Below are 17,795 nucleotides of genomic sequence, written 5' to 3'. Positions count from 1 at the left end.
ATTCTTTTTGTAAAATAGGGTATGCTATTAAACTAAGATAAAAGTCTTTCCTAAAGGCACCTCTGGATGATGATTTCTTTCTTTACTAACTCAGGGTGCAGGGTTGTTTCATATGTCTAACATTCTTTGTCATCAGGCTGTTCTAGTATTGCACCGTGAAATACTTATTCTACTCACAGGATTACATCTTTTAAAAACCACAAGAAAATAGCCGAAACCCCTAAATAATATATGTGTCTTAATGTATGCGTAAGCCAATGCTCCACTGTTACTAAAAATCCAAGTGAAGGCGGTCCCTTTGCCTTGCCCACCGTCAAGTGTGTCCAGTACTTTTCTGCACAGCGGCCTGGCGAGGTGGGGGCCGCTGACCCCTCGCTCCACCTGCAGCGTCAGGAGGGCTTTCGAAGCTCCTACCTCACACCGGGGTCACCAGGCCGTTCCCCCTGCCAGAGCGCGGGCAGAGCTCAGTGCCCAGTACGACATCTATGTTGTAATCTACTAATTTTATTTATTCACTTAAAAAGTATTTACATAATTAATCCAAGTGGAACTTTTCTGAGGATAAGGTATGAAGTAATGTCTATTTTTCTCCTTCACATGAATGCATAAATTAATTGATTTTCTCAATCTTTTTCTTCACTGATCTCATATGTGTCCTTTACTGTAGACTTAGAATCCCTGTGCACTGAGGTGGGTGACTTTCTACTGGTTCATCTAACATTTCACAAGAATCTTAGTTACCAAAATTTTATATATATTTTGATATTTAACAAGGATGTTCTCCCTCATTACAGCTTTATTGGGATATAACTGAGGTACAACATGGTGTAAGTTTAAGGTGTACAATGTGATGATTTGATGCATTTATATGTTGGGAAACGATGGCCACCGGAGGGTTAGTTAACACCCCCACCACCTCACACAGTTACCATTTCTTTTTTGTGGTGAGAACGTTTCAGATCTCTTGGCAACTTTCAAGGCTATAATACCATACGGTTAACAGTAGTCACCACGCTATGCATTAGGACATCTCCTAACTGGAAGCTTGCTCTCTGACCAGCATCTCCCCGTTCCCCCCGCCCCTCTCCCCAAGCCCCTGGCCACCACCATCTGCTCTGTTTCTGTGAGTTTGACTTTTTTAGATTCTACACATAAGTGGAATCATACCATATTTGTCTTTCTCTGTCTGATTTATTTCATTTAGCATAACGTCCTCAAGGTTCATTCATGTTGTTGCAAATGGTAGGATTTCTTTCTTTCTCTTGGCTGAATTCCATTGTAGATGTACCACATCTTCTTATCCATTTATCTGCTGACTGACACTTAGGTTGTTTCCGTGTCTTGGCTGCTGTGCCTAATGCTGCCATGAACATGGAAGTGCAGAAATCTCTGTGAGATCTTGACTTCATCTCCTGTGGAAGGAGAGATGCCCAGGAGTGGAATTGCTGGATCATATGGTAGTCCTACTTTTAATTTTTTGAGGAACCTCCATACTGTTCTCCATAGAGGCTGCACCAATTTACATTCCCACCAACAGTGCAGGAGGGTTCCCTTTTCTCCACATCACCAGCACTTGGTATTTGTTGTCTTTTTGATGACAGTCATTCTAAGAGGTGTGAGGTGATATCTCATGGTGGTGCTGATTTGCATTTCCCTGATGATTAGTGATACTGAAGACCTTTTTCATGTACCTGTTGGCCATTTGTTATGTCTTCAGAAAAATGCCTATTCACTTCCTCTGCCCAGTTTTTTAATCAGACATTTGGGTTTTTTGGCTATTGAGTTGTATGTGTTCTTTATATATTTTGGATAAAAACCCCTTATGAGATATATGATTCGCAAATATTTTCTCCCATTCTGTAAGTTGTCTTTTTTCATTTTGTAGACTGTTTCCAGTGATGTGCAGAAGCTATTAAGTTTGATGTAGTCCATTTATTTATTTTTGCTTTTGTTGCTTGTGTTTTTGGTGTTATATCCAAAAAATCATTGCCAAGACCATTGTCAAGATTTTCCCCTGTGCTTTCTTTCTTTTTTTTTAATATTTATTTTATTTTATTTATTTATTTTTCTTTTTTTGGCTGCATCGGGTCTTAGTTGTAGCACGCAGGCTCTTAGTTGTGGTGTGCGAGTTTCTCTCTAGTTGTGGCACGAGGGCTCCAGAGCACATGGGCTCTGTAGTTTGCGGCACACGGGCTCTCTCGTTGAGGCATGCGAGCTCAGTAGTTGTGGCACGCGGGCTTATTTGCCCCGCAGTGTGGGATCTTAGTTCCCTGACCAGGAATCGAACCCACGTCCCCTGCATTGGAAGGTGAAGTCTTAACCACTGGACTGGCAGGGAATTCCCTGCCCCTGTGCTTTCTTCTAGGAGTTTTGTGGTTTCAGGCTTTAGGTTTAAGTCTGTAATGCATTTTGAGTTAACTTTTGTTATATCCTCTTGATGAATTAATCACTTATCATTATATAATGACCTTCTCTGTCTGTTACAGCTTTAAAGTCCATTTTGTCTAACAGAAGCATAGCTACCCCTGCTCTCTTTTGGGTTCCACATGAGTAGAATATCTTTTTCTATCCCTGCACTTTGAGCCTATTTGTGTCCTTAATGGTGGAGTGAGTCTCTTGTCGGCAGCATATGAGTTTTGTTTTTTATCTATCCAGTCATTCTATGCCTTTTGATTGGAGAAATTAATTCATTTGCATTAAGAGTAATTACTGATAGGTAAGGACTTACTAATGCCACCTTATTGTCTTCTGGCTGTTTTGTAGTTCCCTTGTTCCTTTCTTCCTCACTTGCTGTGTTCCGTTGTGAATTGATGACTTTCCAGAGTGGTACGCACTCATTCCTTTCTCTTTATCTTAGTGTATCTACTGTAGGGTTTTGCTTTGTGGTTACCATGAGGCTTACATAAAACATCGTATAGGTATAAGTGTATTTCACACTGATAACTTTGATTGCATACAAAAACTTTACCCTTTTACTCCCCCCTTTTGTGTTTTTGATGTCACAGTTTACATCTTTTTTGTAGTGTATATTCATTAACAAATTATTGTAGCTATAGTTATTTTTAATACTTTTGTCCTTTAACCTTTATAAGAGAGTTAAGTGGTTAATACACCACAATACTACAATATTAGAATATTCTGAATTTGACTATGTGCTTTCTTTCACAAGTGTGATGAATATATTCATATGTTTTCATGTTACTAATTAGCATCCTTTCTTTTAAGCTTGAAAAACTCCTTTCAGCATTTCTCGTGAGGCAGGTCTAGTGATGAACTCCCTCAGCTTTTGTTTGTCTGGGAAAGTCTTTAATCTCTCCTTCATTTCTGAAGGACATCTTTGCCAGATAGAGTATTCTTGGTTGGCAGTGTTTTCCTTTTAGCACTTGGGCATCTTCTGGCCCATGAGGTTTCTGCTGAGAAATCCACTGTTAGCCTTTGGGCATTTTCTTGTTAAGTTAGTTAAGCTTATTTTCTCTTGCTGCTTTTAAGATTCTCTCTCTGTCTTTGATTTTTGAGTTTTATTGTAATGTGTCTTGGAGAAGATCTCTTTAAATTGAGTTTGTTTGGTGACCTATGAGCTTCATACACTTGGATATCTAAATCTCTCCCCCATCTGGGAAGTTCTCAGCCATTGTTTCTTTATATCCTTTCTGCCTCCTTCTCCCTCTCTTCTCCTGGGACTCTAATAATTTACAAATTGTTTCTTCTGCTGTATCCCAAAGATCACATATGCTTTCTTCACTCTTTTTCTTTTTTCTTTGTTCTCCTCTTACTGAATAATTTCAAAGGTTTTGTCTTCTAATTCACAGGCTCGTTCTTCTGGTTGATCCATTCTAATGTTGATGCTTTCTATTGAATTTTTCATTTCATTCATTGTATACTTCAGCTCCAGAATTTACTTGGTTCTTTTTAATTTTTTCTGTCCCTCTGTTAAACTTCTCATTTTGTTCCTGTATTGTTTTCCTGATTTCATTGAATGGTTTTTCTGTATTTTCTTGTAGCTCATCGAGCTTCCTCAAAACATTTATTTTGAATTCTTTATCACATAAATCACAGATCTCTGTGTCTTTGAGGTCAGTTATTGGAAGATTAGTGTGATCCTTTGGTGTTGTCATATTTCCTTGATTTTCATGTTCCTTGAAGCCTTGTGTTGCTGTCTTTGCATGTGAGGAAGCAGTCACCTCCCCCAGTCGTTACTGACTGACTTCAGGAGAGAAATCCCTTCCACCAGCCCTGCTGGGATACTGAGGCTTCTCAAACGGTCTGTGGATACGCCTGCTCCTCGCTCCTTGCTCCCTCTGTGGCAGAATTCCAAGCATGTGTGCCTTCTCTCAATCCTGCAACATATCAGGCTAGGTGCTGACAGCCTCCTTTGCTTTCCCAAGGTGAGGCTGGAGCTCAAGTCGGTGGTGCCTCCCTGCCTGCAGACCTGGGCTGGCTTTCTGCACATGCTCACTAGCTATCTGCCAAAGCTGGCTCTCACTATCAGGGGTGCACCCAGGGAGCCAGCCACATGGTGTGGGCGAGGCACGTGGCGTGCTGGGGCCAGGAGAGGGACCTGCAGGAGAGGCATCCCCAGTGGCTCCTGAGAGGGCTTCTTGATGGAGTCCTCAACACTGTTGGTAGGATCCATATCCCTTCAGTGTCCTCTGAGAGTCCTATTTACTGCTTCCCCAGTCTTTTCCATCCCCAGTCATGTGGCTCATGATTCAGTACTCTGGATGGGGTGAGGGAAAGATGAGCCTCTTTGGCAGTGTCCCACATGGCTGGGGAAGCCAGGCACTTACTCACATGCCTTCATTTTCCCCTGTGGGAGAAATCACTTGGCCCTGAGCTGTGCTTCCTTGGGGGGAGGGTGACATGGGTAAAGTCAGGCTATTCTTCTTTCCCTCTCCAATGTGTCCAAACTTGTATATATATATTTTTTGTTCCAACAGTGTGCTGGAACTTTGCCTTTGGAAACCTGGGCTTCCACAAAGGCTTTCTTGTTGGTAGGTGATTGTCTAAGGCAGTGCTCGCCAGGGGCACCCAGGCTGCAGGCGAGAGGGGCTGGGGCAGCTTGGAGCAGGTTCAAGGGCCACTTCAGGGTCCACAGCCTGGACCAAGGTGTGTGTGCCTGTGACCCGATGCTTGGGTGGGTGAGACTCCTCCCGGGTCTCTTGGCTTATGGTGCTGGATCCCACAGTTCCCACTAAGGCAGTTTTGTCCATGGATGAATGCCAAGCTGTGTTGCTGGTTAGGGGGAATACGAGTGAGGGACAACTTATTTGGCCACGTTGCCAACGTCATCCTCAGAAAAACTTTTCCTTATCAGTATTTGTATATTTCTTGTAAGTTTATTTTTAGGTATTAACTATTATGAAAGGGATCCCTTTCCATTGCATTTTATATCTGATGATTGTTGCTATACAGGAAGCAATTATTATTGCATATTTATCTTGAATTTGAACATCTAATGGTTTCGTTCTAATAATTTTTCAAATGAGTTTATAGATTTAAAATCCATGTGTATAGATAATAAATATGGATTATATAATGCACACACATTGTATTTTTGTTTTCTTGTATTATTGCATTGGCAAGGAATGGCCAAAGTGTGATTGTGGGTAACCTATTTTGCATCTTTAGGGTTTCACTATCTAAAATAATGTGTTTTTAGTTTCCGATATGTAGTCTTTATTGTGACAGGAAATTTCACTTAGTTCTAGTTCGCTGTCATTATTAGGAATGGCTGTTAAATTTAATATATTTTCAGTAAAGACTGAGATGCTTTAATATAATTTTTCTCAGTCATTGTCTTAAAATTTATTTATTTTATTTTTGGCTGTGTTAGGTCTTCATTCCTGCATGCGGGCTTTCTCTAGTTGCAGCGAGTGGGGGCTACTCTTTGTTGCAGTGCGCAGGCTTCTCATTGTGGTGGCTTCTCTTGTTGTGGAGCATGGGCTCTAGGTGTTCAGGCTTCAGTAGTTGTGGCTCACAGGCTCTAGAGTGCAGGCTCAGTAGTTGTGGCGCATGGGCTTAGGTGCTCCAAGGCATGTGGGATCTTCCCGGACCAGGGCTCGGACCCACCAGAGTCCCCTGCATTGGCAGGTGGACTCGTAACCACTGTGCCACCAGGAAAGCCCCTTTCTCAGTCATTTTTATATTTCTTTCTATGTTTGCTATTTTTATAGGAGGTAATTTCAATTACATTTTCAGATTTAACAGCACAAAGTTGTATACAATAGTCTTTTATAATTTAGAGATAATTTCCACATATGTGATTATGTCTCCCATTCTGTGTATCTGCATTCTGCTTTATCTAATTTGTTTTAACCCTGGTGAGACTTTACCTCGTAGTTGTTCCTGTTTTTGTTTTGTTTTGTTTTTGGAAGAGCTTTTTTTTCTTTTTTAACAGCTTTATTGGAGTGTAATTGCTTTACAATGTTGTGTTAGTTTCTACTGTATAACAAAGTGAATCAGCTATATGTATACATATATCGCCATATCCCCTCTCTTGCCTCTCCCTCCCACCCTCCCTAACCCACCCCTCTAGGTGGTCACAAAGCACTGAGCTGAACTCCCTGTGCTATGTGGCTGCTTCCCACTAGCTATCTGTTTTACATTTGGTAGTGTATATATGTCAATGCCACTCTCTCACTTCGTCCCAGCTTACCCTTCCCCCTCCCCGTGTCCTCAATTCCATTCTCTATGTCTGCATCTTTACTCCTGTCCTGCCCCTAGGTTCATCAGAACCATTTTTTCTGTTTTTTAGATTCCATATATATGTGTTAGCACACGGTATTTGTTTTTCTCTTTCTGGCTTACTTCACTCTGTATGACAGACTCTAGGTCCATCCACCTCACTGTTAATGTTTTTTAAACTCTGATGAGCTATTTATCTTATAGTTTCTCTTTTCCAAAATACCAGCTATTGGCTTCATTTACCAGTTTTACTTTTTTCCTAATAAATTACTTATTTTATTTTTATAATTTCTACTTCCTACATTTAAAGATTTGAATGGTTGGTTCATTATTCTTTCATCTTTCTTGTTCAATAATAAATGTACTTGACACTACTGTCCTCTAAGTACAGCTTTAGCTATGTACCACAGAATAGCAGTGTCATGAACACCAGAATAGTGTATGTTAGATTCTTGATTCCCAAATACACTTTAAAATTCATTTATTTTATTGTGATTTTCTATTTTATTTCTTTTGTTTGCACATTCCTCATTTATTCTTGAGCATGTCTTTGTGTAGAACATTTTTGTTTCATTTGGTTCAAATCTCCCATAAGCAGCTACTAGCAGATTTTTTTCAATGTAATTCAAGAATCTATTGTTTAATACAGAAATTTATCTCAATCGTTGTTTGTTGTAACTGTTATCCTATCATCTTACATTTTCTACTCATTATCCTTTCTTGTTGCCTTTTCCTGACTTGTATGAAATCTTTTTTTTTTTTATGTTTTGGCCGTGCCACGTGGTATTTGGGATTTTATTTCCCCGACCAGGGATCGAACCCGTGCCCCCTGCAGTGGAAGCGTGGAGCCCTAACCACTGGACCGCAAGGGAAGTCCCTGTAGGAAATCTTTTTATATCACCACATATATATATCCACTTTGGTCTTCATAATTGCTGTGAAGAAATCATTGTATGCATGCTTCCTTGGTGGCGGGCTCTTGGGTTGTTTATGGTTCTTCCTCTTTTATAATCATTGCTATAGTTAACATACTCATGAATGTATCTTAGAAAACATTATGAGCATATCTGGGGGGTAAATTTCTAGAGAAGGGATCAAAGGGAACTGTCAGCCAGCAGGATGGTACATTCTTAGTTCTACCAATGGCTTATAAGACTATTTCCCCCTCCTTCTTATCAGCTCTAGATAATTATCATCAAAATTTTCAATTCTTGCCAATCTAATAGTTGAAACAGGTTCTTATTTTTGCTTTAGTTTAGTTTTCTCTAATTATGAGTAAGGTTGAGCGTCTTTTTATACAGTAATCACGTATCCATAGTCCTGTAAACTGCTTGTCACATATTAAGGAAATTTGCTTTTAGTCCTTTGAATTGCAAATATGTTTTCCTGATTTGTCATTGGTCTTTCAATTTTTTCTCCTTATACATACGTTTTGAAGTTTTATGTAGTTACCAATCCGTTCCTTTATGGTTTGTGTGTGTGTGTTTATCGTTTTACAGATCATACCAGAGAGGTCTTTCTCACTACCAGATGAGGAATTTATTTTATAATGCCTTCTTCTAAAATTACTATGTTTAAGTTTTCATGTTTAACTCTTTGTTCTGTATGGAATATATTCTGGTGTAAGGAGTGAATTCCATTTTTGTTTATACCCTCTCCTCCTCCCCTCCAACCTCCCGCCCCTTCCTTCTCATTTCTGACTCAAGCCCAACTCCTTGGGATTTAGAAACTGTACATTGTAGTTCTACATTTCATATAGAGTTTATCTTTACATTTTAATTGTTAACATTTCACTGCATTCATATTCTCTCTTCGGATGTACATGTGTATATGTGAGTGTGTGATCTATTTAAGGGTTAGATGCAGACATCACAATACTTCACCCCTAAATCCTTCAGCATGTGACTCCTGAGAACCAGGACACTGTACCTGACAGTGACACTGCAATGAACACACAACTGACACATGACTACTGTGTAATATATGGTCCATGTTCATATCCCCACATATCCCAATTATAGCACTGGTTTTACGTTTAGTTTTGATCCAGGATCCAATCAAAGACCTCTCATTACATTTAAATGTTGTATCTCTCAGACAGCTTTGTTCTAGAACATTCCTCTTCTTTTCTTTATAACATTTTACAATTGAAGTCAGCTGCTTTGCGGAATAGTCCTCACTTTGGATTTACCTGGCTACGTGTGTCCGCATGACTGGGTTCAGGTGAAGCAGCTTTGGCGTGAACGTGCAAAGGCAGTGTTCGGTCCCAGTGCTCCCCATGCACGTGAGAGACCCATGGGTCACTCTGTGCAGCTAGTGGTGGTCACTGGGCTGCGAAGATGTCTTCCAGACCTTTCCAGTGTGCAGACTTCTCATTCTCTTTATAAATTCTCACTGATGTGTGGGATGATTCTTTGAGATTGTGTGAAAATCCAGTTCCTCGACAGTTGTTCACCCAATAGCTTACAGTAATTTCCTGACATATAGTTCTCAAACTGTTGTTTGTGTGCGTCCATATAGTCTGGACATATCTATTAGAATCCTGGGTAAAATGAAATTCAGTGACCTAGTTCAATCATCTTTCAAATTCCATTAAAGCACATTGGCATTTTAAAGTTGTGGATTAACGCTTCCTAGATCATGCCTATAGCTCAGCATGTGAGCTCCATCAAGTTGGAAAAGGTAGGAAAAATCATCAAATTGCAAGAGTCATCTACTAAATGATCAGAAGTGCAACAGAACAGGACCCCATCCCCTGTCCCAGACGTCCTCCGCGCCCCGTCCTGCTGGAAGGGGTGTGAATGACTAGGAGAAAACAAGGTAGAATCCCAGATTCTCGATCACAGCCTCTCACCCCCCTGCTTCTGCCCCCGACTTCTCCAAAGGCCAGAGCGGCTGCAGGAACTGCCCACCCTGCCAGAGGGGCGCCTCCTAGAGCCAGGACAGGGGACAGCACCGTGGGCATCTCCAGCCGGCCGGCGCCACAGAAGCAAATCTCTCCACCCACTGTTCAACCTCCGTCATCAAGATCCACAGTATTTTAAGGCCATTTGCTCACATGCTGCCTTTAATGGTCTCCTACTCCTGAGGGCAAATCAAGTATATTTTCTTGGTTAAGTCTGAGGCACAGACGTCACGTAAGCCATGACTCTGATTTTCTTTTGCACATACTGATAGCCACCTTGCCTGGAACAGTTACCTAAGCGATCAGGAAGGGTATTAGAAAAAAGATCTATTATCGCACTGCTTTAGAGTCGAGCCTCAATCCTCTTACTCAGGATTCCCACGCAGTCCTGGGACACTCTGAAGAAGCCCCCTCACACCTCCCACCCCGGCACACAGAGGGTGGGCGAAGTTGCAAGATGCCAGAGAAGGAGACGCAGAGACAGCAGCCCGGCGGCCTGAGGTCAGGCCGGGGGTCGGACGACAGCACGGGGGTGATGTGTTGATGGCAGCTGCACGGGGCCAAGGTCCTTACGCTTCACACGCCCACGGAAGTCACACAGCGGAAGAAAGGGGATCCCGCACACAGTGAAGGGTAATTTTCTATCACTCATTGTTCCACATGGGAGTGCAGCACAAAAAACAGGTACGTTTAGAAAAGATCGAAATAAATGTGTGAGTGATGCTTCCACAAATAACCGTAACAGGGAAGCCGTGACTGTGAGTTTTATCTCAGTGATTTGAGGGTCACGTCGTCAGAATACCGTACTCTCATACAGTGCTATCCTAAAGAAGTGTGGACTAGCCCTAAATCTAAAACAGCATAAAGATTAACTTGAACAATATGTTAACATTTGTAATAGATACAAATTTTCAGGTGCCTACTGTGTGCTGCGACTCTCAGGGTTGGAGCAGCTCTGCAGGGAGGGATTACCTCCTTCACATCACAGGCGCAGACTCTGAGGCCACAGCTGCAGCTGTTGGCCTGAAGCCGCAGAGCTGGGGAGGGCAGACCGGGGACTGCGGCCCGGGGAGCTGCTCCTTCCTCTGGGCCTGGCTTTTTTGTATGAGGCACATAACAGAAAGCTGTCAAACAAGCCGAAAAGTACAGATAAAAATGGTTAAAAGAAAGGGTAGAAACTGAAGTTATTTATCTCTAAAACGCTCGCATTTTGGTGACCCCAGGAGGTCCTTAATAAAATGGTAGCACTGCGGGCCTTTTTTTTTTTTTTTTTTAAGTTCCCTTCCATTTCTCAGGGGATGTTTATTTAAACAACTGTCATAAAATGGCCAAACAGAAGTTGCTTTGAATTTAAACTTATTCCAATTTTATGAATTTTATGATTTGACTAGAAGAGGAAATCTGAAAGTATGGACCGCCTGGGTTAGAAAGCCAGTTTAAGGTGCCTGCATCTCAACCATTTGTAAAAAGCCCCAAACTGAAGTAAGGCTCAGGGTTTCATGGCCTCGCTGGCCTCCGTGACCCATGAGTCACCGGCAGGGACCCGGCCCGGAGCGTCGAGGGTCACACCCACCTTTGCTTCAAAGAACTTTCTCCTCAACTTGGCGTCCGTGGGCGGCACCGTCCTCCTCAGCTCCCGGTACCACTTCCTGACCACGTGTCCCCTCCAGAAGGCCTGGATCCTGGAGCACAGGACCCCATCAGCCCCGCCGTGCCAGCCCGGGGGCGCGGCGAGGCCACAGGGAAGACCCCCCCAGCAGCTTCCAGAGGCCTCCCAGCACCCTCTCAGATGGGCAGGCACGTCCCTGCGGCTCGGGGACCCCTCACCTGGCCGCACACTTTATTCTGAAGAGCCGGGCCCCGTCGTGAATCACTCTGGTTTGATACTGGTTCTTTCTACAGAGAGGACAGGTTTTTTTATTTGCGAACTTTTCAAAAGCCTGAAGGCATGCCTGAAGAAAAACATTTCACTTAAAATTTTGCGAGTAATTACTTATAAACAACATTTTTACTTCTAATGTAATTATAGTGTTGTTTTCTCTCATAATTATGAGACTTAGCCCAATTCAGATTATGAAGGGGAGAAGTTTCATCAGATGCTAACACCTTCCTCCTGAAGCTTGTTCCAAAAATGGTATTTTACAAGAATATACATGCAGATACATCAGAAACTTCTGGGAACACCTCGTGTGATGGCGGATGGTCCCTGCGTACGGGCGACTGTGCAGTGAACTCAGAGGACGAGAGCTGTCACCCACTCTGACGTACCTTACCAGCCACACTCTCTCCTACAAACATTTGTGGCTCTTTTGCCACAGAAAATTCACCCTTTTCAAAACAGGATGAATTGCACTCTAGCCTAAAGTCATATTTCTACGCGTAAATGGTGATTATGGATAAAATAAATGGTTCCTTTTAGGAGCCTTTAAGTGAGAGAGACGAGGCTCCACCCCTCTGAGCTACAAGGATGCTGCGAGCGCTGCAGGATGGGACGAAGGCGGGTTACTCACCCTGTGGAACACATGGGAACATGAAAGCAGCACCTGTTCGCGAGAAGACAGATGTTTGAAGTTTAAATTAGTTTAAAAGAGAAGCAGCATAAACGCATTAATTAAAAGAAAAACTCTGACTATTTAAAAGGTAGGCTGTGTTGTTTCTTTGAAAAATTTAAAAAGCCGATTAACAACTTTGATATTTACAATATTTAGCGTTTCAGTTTAGCATAGCGCAGGTATATAATCTCAACAAGAAAAACTAACTTAACAACAATCTGAAACATCAAACGAACACATGAAGTTTGCTGTAGAATGAGTGTATATTTAAAACTGAAACAATTACAAAAGAGAAGTATTTCTGGGCAGATCCAAAGAGAGAGTGCACGCTGGTGAGGACCCAGGCTGGGGGGTGGGCAGCAGAGAAGGGAAAACAAACATCTTTTCTTAGGACTTTGTTCAACTCAACTGCACTCTTAAATTTAATTAGCAATACATCCTAGAGACATATGAATCACTTTTTCTTTTTTAAATGCAGGGAAAGTGTGGTCTCCAGAAAATTCTACCTTCCTGTGACCCAAATTCTCCACTAAGTGATGACATTCTGGGCTGTGACAAAGCAGCTTGGACTGAACGAAGAAAAAGGTAGCTGGCTCTTCTGGAAGGAAAGGCCAGGGAGGGGTGAGACCAGGACAGCCAGCACAAGCGGCTCAGGCGCCCGCGGCCTCTCTCCGAATGTGCGGGACGGAGGCAGGCAGCAGAGGCATTTCCCCAGCGGTGCAGGCTTCCACCTTCCCAGGGCCACCTGACCCTGGTGAAACTTTCCAGTTTCAAAGTGACCCCCCCCCCATGCCTTCGTTCGGTCTACACGTTTCTTCCTTAATGGGAAGAATGGAAGAAATATCAGGACAAATAGAACTTAGAAAGTTCTAAAACCTTTCCTTGAAACTTACTGCCTGCCAACCAATAAGCCTAAATTGGAAAAACTCAGTCACGAGGGTCCTTTTTAATGATCCCCCTTGAATCTAACAGCAGCCTTTCGTGCATTCAACTGCTCATTCTCTATAGAACCATCTTTCAGAGTGTTTTATCTATCAGCAGACATTTGATGATCTATACTGAATAATATTTTACTCCGTATATTTAAAATATACTTTTAAATGTCCATAAATATTTGTTATTGGCAAACACTCTCTGAGATAACAAAAATAAACGATTCAGCGGTGGTGAATACACTGAAAATGTCCCAGAAGTTCAGATTAGATTCTAGCTGTCCCAAGCACACTTCCTGAGCTGGCCTACTGTGGCTCACGTGAATTGTTTATGTCCTCATCTGTTAAAGGGGTATAATGCCTATCTCAGGGACACGTGAGATTAACCGAAGCCTTCTCAAATCATTAAATGTCGGGAAAATGCCAACTATTGTTTATAACTAAGGAAAAAGCTAAACATGAGAACAATAACTAGAAATGCAAAATAAACACGTGTCTATATCTATAACCAAAAATACTATAGTGAGAAATTTATAAAAAACAAAATGGAAGAAATGGTGGGCATGTTGCATCCTGATTCCCCCTTAAGATATTCAACTTCAGACTTTCATTCTTCATACCACAGTCAGGCTAGATATTTATAGCATAATTAAGAAAGAGGTTGCTGGGGCCAGAAAGATTCCTTGTGGCTTTATTAGCTCTTTTGCTACTAAAATGCTAAATCATCCTAGAGGTATTTCTGTGCTTTAAGGGCTAATATCTTTCTGAAATATCCAACTTTCATATATGTAAGATTAGGTTCTGATAGAGAACTAGAACATAATAAGTATGTTTAAAATAACGTGTGAGTTCAAATTAGTAAAGAACAAAATTTTATGACCGTGAACTAACTCATTAACAGTGAAACTTATTAAAGCAAATTAAGTTTGAGGGTTTACGTGCCAGTATAGTAGGTAAAGCTGGGGTTCCTAGGCTGTGAATTTTAAGCCTGCCTTTAACTGTATTTGCTGTATTTTTTAAAGCAAAATTCCAAGTGCCTCTGTGTAGGAAGCATAATGCTATGCATGTGAGAAATCACTACACGGTGGCCATTAGCTCAAAAAAAAAAAAAAAAATCTAAGAATAGCAGAGTCCCTAACTTTCAGGAGATTAAAGTTTAATTAGGCAGACAAAGTACGTATAGAAAAAACCCCTATGACATAGATTGATTGTATATTATGCATATTATCATCAATCTTACTATGGTAAACTTTCATGAATAAAGATTGTTAAAAGATTTTACTTAAAGATCCTTCCACAGATTCTTTGGAGATATTCAAGCTTGGTTTTTCTTTTATGGTTTCAAGTCACAAAACAACTTAAAAGTTCCCATCCTTCTGCCCTCGGTACTCTCCCAGCAGTGTCCCCACTCACCCCCAGCTGCTCACGGCCACTGGAATGGGAACATTCCTTTTGTACAAACTTTGTACTTGAGAATTAACAGCATTCAGTAAATAAGACTGTTTAATGAGGGTGTTTAGCTCTTTCTCACACACATACTTTAATTAATGGAAACAAAATGTAAGTCTTTGAGGGTCACATAGGAGGAAGAGACTGGAAAATGAAGCATGGACTCCCTTAGCCCCAGTTCAGAGTCCAGTCACGAGAGAATGCCCCACAGGCCTGCTTATCTAAGCTCACGCTAAACACCTGCGGGCGAAGTTCGAATTCTTCTTTGCATATTGGGCACGGCTGCATGGACGCCCCTTGCAGGACGGATCTTTGCTTCACTTTTTCCCATTCATCTGATGACAGTGGCAATGGGGGAGGTTCAAAGAGGCCCAGCTTCTGTGCTGAAGTTAAAACAATATGAAATATGAGTTAAATCTCTTTTAGAATATGGTAACATGCATAATTTTAATGACACTATTGTGCAAATATTAAAGCAAAACATTTCCATTGCATACTTTATTCCACCATATTTAGAATGCTGCTTTTATATATACGGGTGCACAGAAGTCAAGGAGAATACTATCTTACATTTATGCTTTAGGCTTTTATTTACAAAGAATTCCCCATATCTATTTCATTTTCATAATGATTCTATAAGGTAGGCCGGACTGATACCCACTTTTACAAATGTCTTCACAGGTATTGGCCAAAGGTCTCCCCCATCTCTCAGCTAACTTCTCTCGGCCTTTGGCATTGCCTCCTTCCAATTTAGCTTGTTTCTGCCGTCAGTGGCCTTTGTAAAGTGAGCATCAATCCAGTTCTTCCCTTGCTAAAAGATTCCTATGCCATGCGATCACCGTTAGGATAGTCCCTTCCTTCAGCGGTGTTTGAGAACCTACCGCGTGCCTACGCTGGAGCAGGCCTGGTATGCGGAAATACCAATCCGGTGGAAACACTCACTCTGAAGAAGGAAGTTCCACAAGCTCGGCAGGATGGCGGTGGGGCCGTGAGCACCAGCTTCCACTCCCTCCACCCCGACCCCAGGCCATCGAGTGGACACGGCGTCAACCTACAGGGCCGTCTTCAGGGACAGTGAGTGAAGGGTTACGTCTACCAAACAAGAACAGGAAGCTGCAACAGGAACGCTCAGAGTACCAAAAAGAGCTCCTGAAAATGGAAACCCTTCAGCCTTCAACGGAAATGTGAGTCAACCAAAGCCTGGGAGAGGAAGTTAAGATAATCTCAAAGTAGAAAAATATAGGAGGAGACAGAAAACAGGAAAACTGAAGGATCAGTCTGACATCTGAAAGACAGGCATTCCAGAAAGAAAGCAAAGAAAACGGAGAGTAAATAAAGAGTCCAAATGTCTCCCGGAAGAGGACCTGCATTTCTAGCTTGAGGGGACACAGCAAGGCCCAGAAGGAAGGACTCACACCAAGTCCTGTCACTGTGAAACTGCAGAGGCAGAAAAAGATCCCAAAGGACCAGGAATCAGAATCATATCAGACATATCTATAGCAACACAGACACCAGAAGGCAATTCTTCCAAAATTCTGAGATAAAGATTCCCATATCAAAATCTCTTATTAGCCACAATCCAATGTCAGAACAGAATAAAAGTATGTTTTGTCTGCAAGCCTGTATGTGGCCTCTCATGCACTCTCTCTTAGGAAGCTCCTGGGGGATAACTTCACTGCAAGGCACGAGTCAGCTAAGGGAAAGAAGACCTAACACAAAAGAGCCAAAGGTCCTCAATCCACAGGATGATGCTGAGAAGAGATCCGGGGTTAACAGCTCTGCACCAGCCCCACAGAGCAACTGGTCCAGATGGGAGCAGGATGATGGAAGGTTCTAGAAGAAATGTCTCCATGAAGATAAAATGAAAGATCACCTACTGTATTTTATTTTTACTATTTAAAAAATTTTTATTTATTTTTTGGCCGCATTGGGTCTTCATTGCTGCGCACGGGCTTTCTCTAGTTGCGGCGAGCAGGGACTACTCTTCGTTGCGGTGCGCGGGCTTCTCACTGCGGTGGCTTCTCTTGTTGCAGAGCACGGCCTCTAGGTGCGCGGGCTTCAGTTGTTGTGGCACGTGGGCTCAGTAGTTGTGGCTCGTGGGCTCTAGAGCGCAGGCTCAGTAGTTGTGGCACACGGGCTTAGTTGCTCCGTGGCATGTGGGATCTTCCCGGACCAGGGCTCGAACCCATGTCCCCTGCACTGGCAGGCAGATTCTTAACCACTGCACCACCAGGGAAGTCCCTACCTACAGTATTTTAATGTACTGAGAGAATATATTTTTGGAAGAGATTTTTGGGGACAAATTTTGGGTCTTTTCCTACCCAGTTATTAAGACATATTACAAAATTATATAAATTAAAACAGTGAGATAATGACATAGAAACAGAAGCCCCAATCACACACACTCTATCTCTCCCTCTTTCCCATAAACACAGAAAAGTTGGTATACGCATAAGGTGGTGCCACAGCCAGCTAAGGATGGTTTATGGTCTGAGGGAAGAATCTAACTTAAATTGTTATACCAATTGATGTTCCCCAAACCATTTGCAAAATATACTGTGATGAGGCCTAAATGTGAAAGGCAAAACTTCAAAGGTAGTAAAGAAAATGTGGGGACATCTTTGTGATCTCAGAATGGGTAAGGATTTAAATCCCCCAAATCATAAACGATAAAGAGAAAAACTGATAGACTTAACAGTAATCAGAATGAAGATTTTATTCAAATATAAAATCAGACATAAAAGTAAAAGACGGTGACAGGCCCAGAGAAGATATTGTCTGTGGCTAAAACAACATGGGATTAATGTGAAGAGGACACAAAGAACTCCAGCAAATCAGCAAGGAAAGGCAGCAAACCCAAGTGCAATACTATGTTTGGATAATAATTAAGAGCATGTCAGGGGACCTTCAAGATGGCGGAGGAGTAAGACGTGGAGATCACCTTCCTCCCCACAAATACATCAGAAATACATCTACATGTGGAACAACACCTACAGAACACCTACTGAACGCTGACAGACCTCAGACCTCCCAAAAGGCAAGAAAATCCCCACGTACCGGGTAGGGCAAAAGAAAAAAGGAAAAACAGAGACAAAAGAATAGGGACGGAGCTCGGGGGAGAAGATGGCGGAAGAGTAAGACGTGGAGATCACCTTCCTTCCCACAGATACAGTAGAAATACATCTACACGTGGAACTGCTCCTACAGAACACCCACTGAACGCTGGCAGAAAACGTCAGACCTCCCAAAAGCCTCTTTCTTTCTTTCTTTCTA

At 42.1% G+C, this 17,795-nt stretch overlaps 1 protein-coding gene across 2 annotated transcripts in view; it reads right to left on the bottom strand.

The window, feature by feature from the left end:
* RNF32 (ring finger protein 32) overlaps positions 1 to 17,795 on the bottom strand; it is a 47,811-nt gene that overhangs the window by 10,331 nt on the left and 19,685 nt on the right. Inside the window, exons 4-8 of one of the 2 annotated variants that reach the window (XM_068549763.1) lie at positions 14,763 to 14,905; positions 12,100 to 12,132; positions 11,417 to 11,541; positions 11,163 to 11,271; positions 8,664 to 10,713 (exon numbers count right to left, since the gene is read on the bottom strand). In XM_068549763.1, the coding sequence (XP_068405864.1) occupies positions 10,567 to 10,713; positions 11,163 to 11,271; positions 11,417 to 11,541; positions 12,100 to 12,132; positions 14,763 to 14,905 (557 nt within the window). In that variant the 3' untranslated portion in view covers positions 8,664 to 10,566. Of the gene's footprint in view, positions 1 to 8,663; positions 10,714 to 11,162; positions 11,272 to 11,416; positions 11,542 to 12,099; positions 12,133 to 14,762; positions 14,906 to 17,795 lie in introns of those variants that run through there. The other variant, XM_068549761.1, reaches the window with a different exon arrangement.

This window comes from Eschrichtius robustus, chromosome 8 (assembly GCF_028021215.1).
Source record: "Eschrichtius robustus isolate mEscRob2 chromosome 8, mEscRob2.pri, whole genome shotgun sequence".
In the NCBI taxonomy this organism is placed as follows: Eukaryota; Metazoa; Chordata; class Mammalia; order Artiodactyla; family Eschrichtiidae; genus Eschrichtius; species Eschrichtius robustus.
This window is presented reverse-complemented; position numbering and strand designations above follow the sequence as displayed.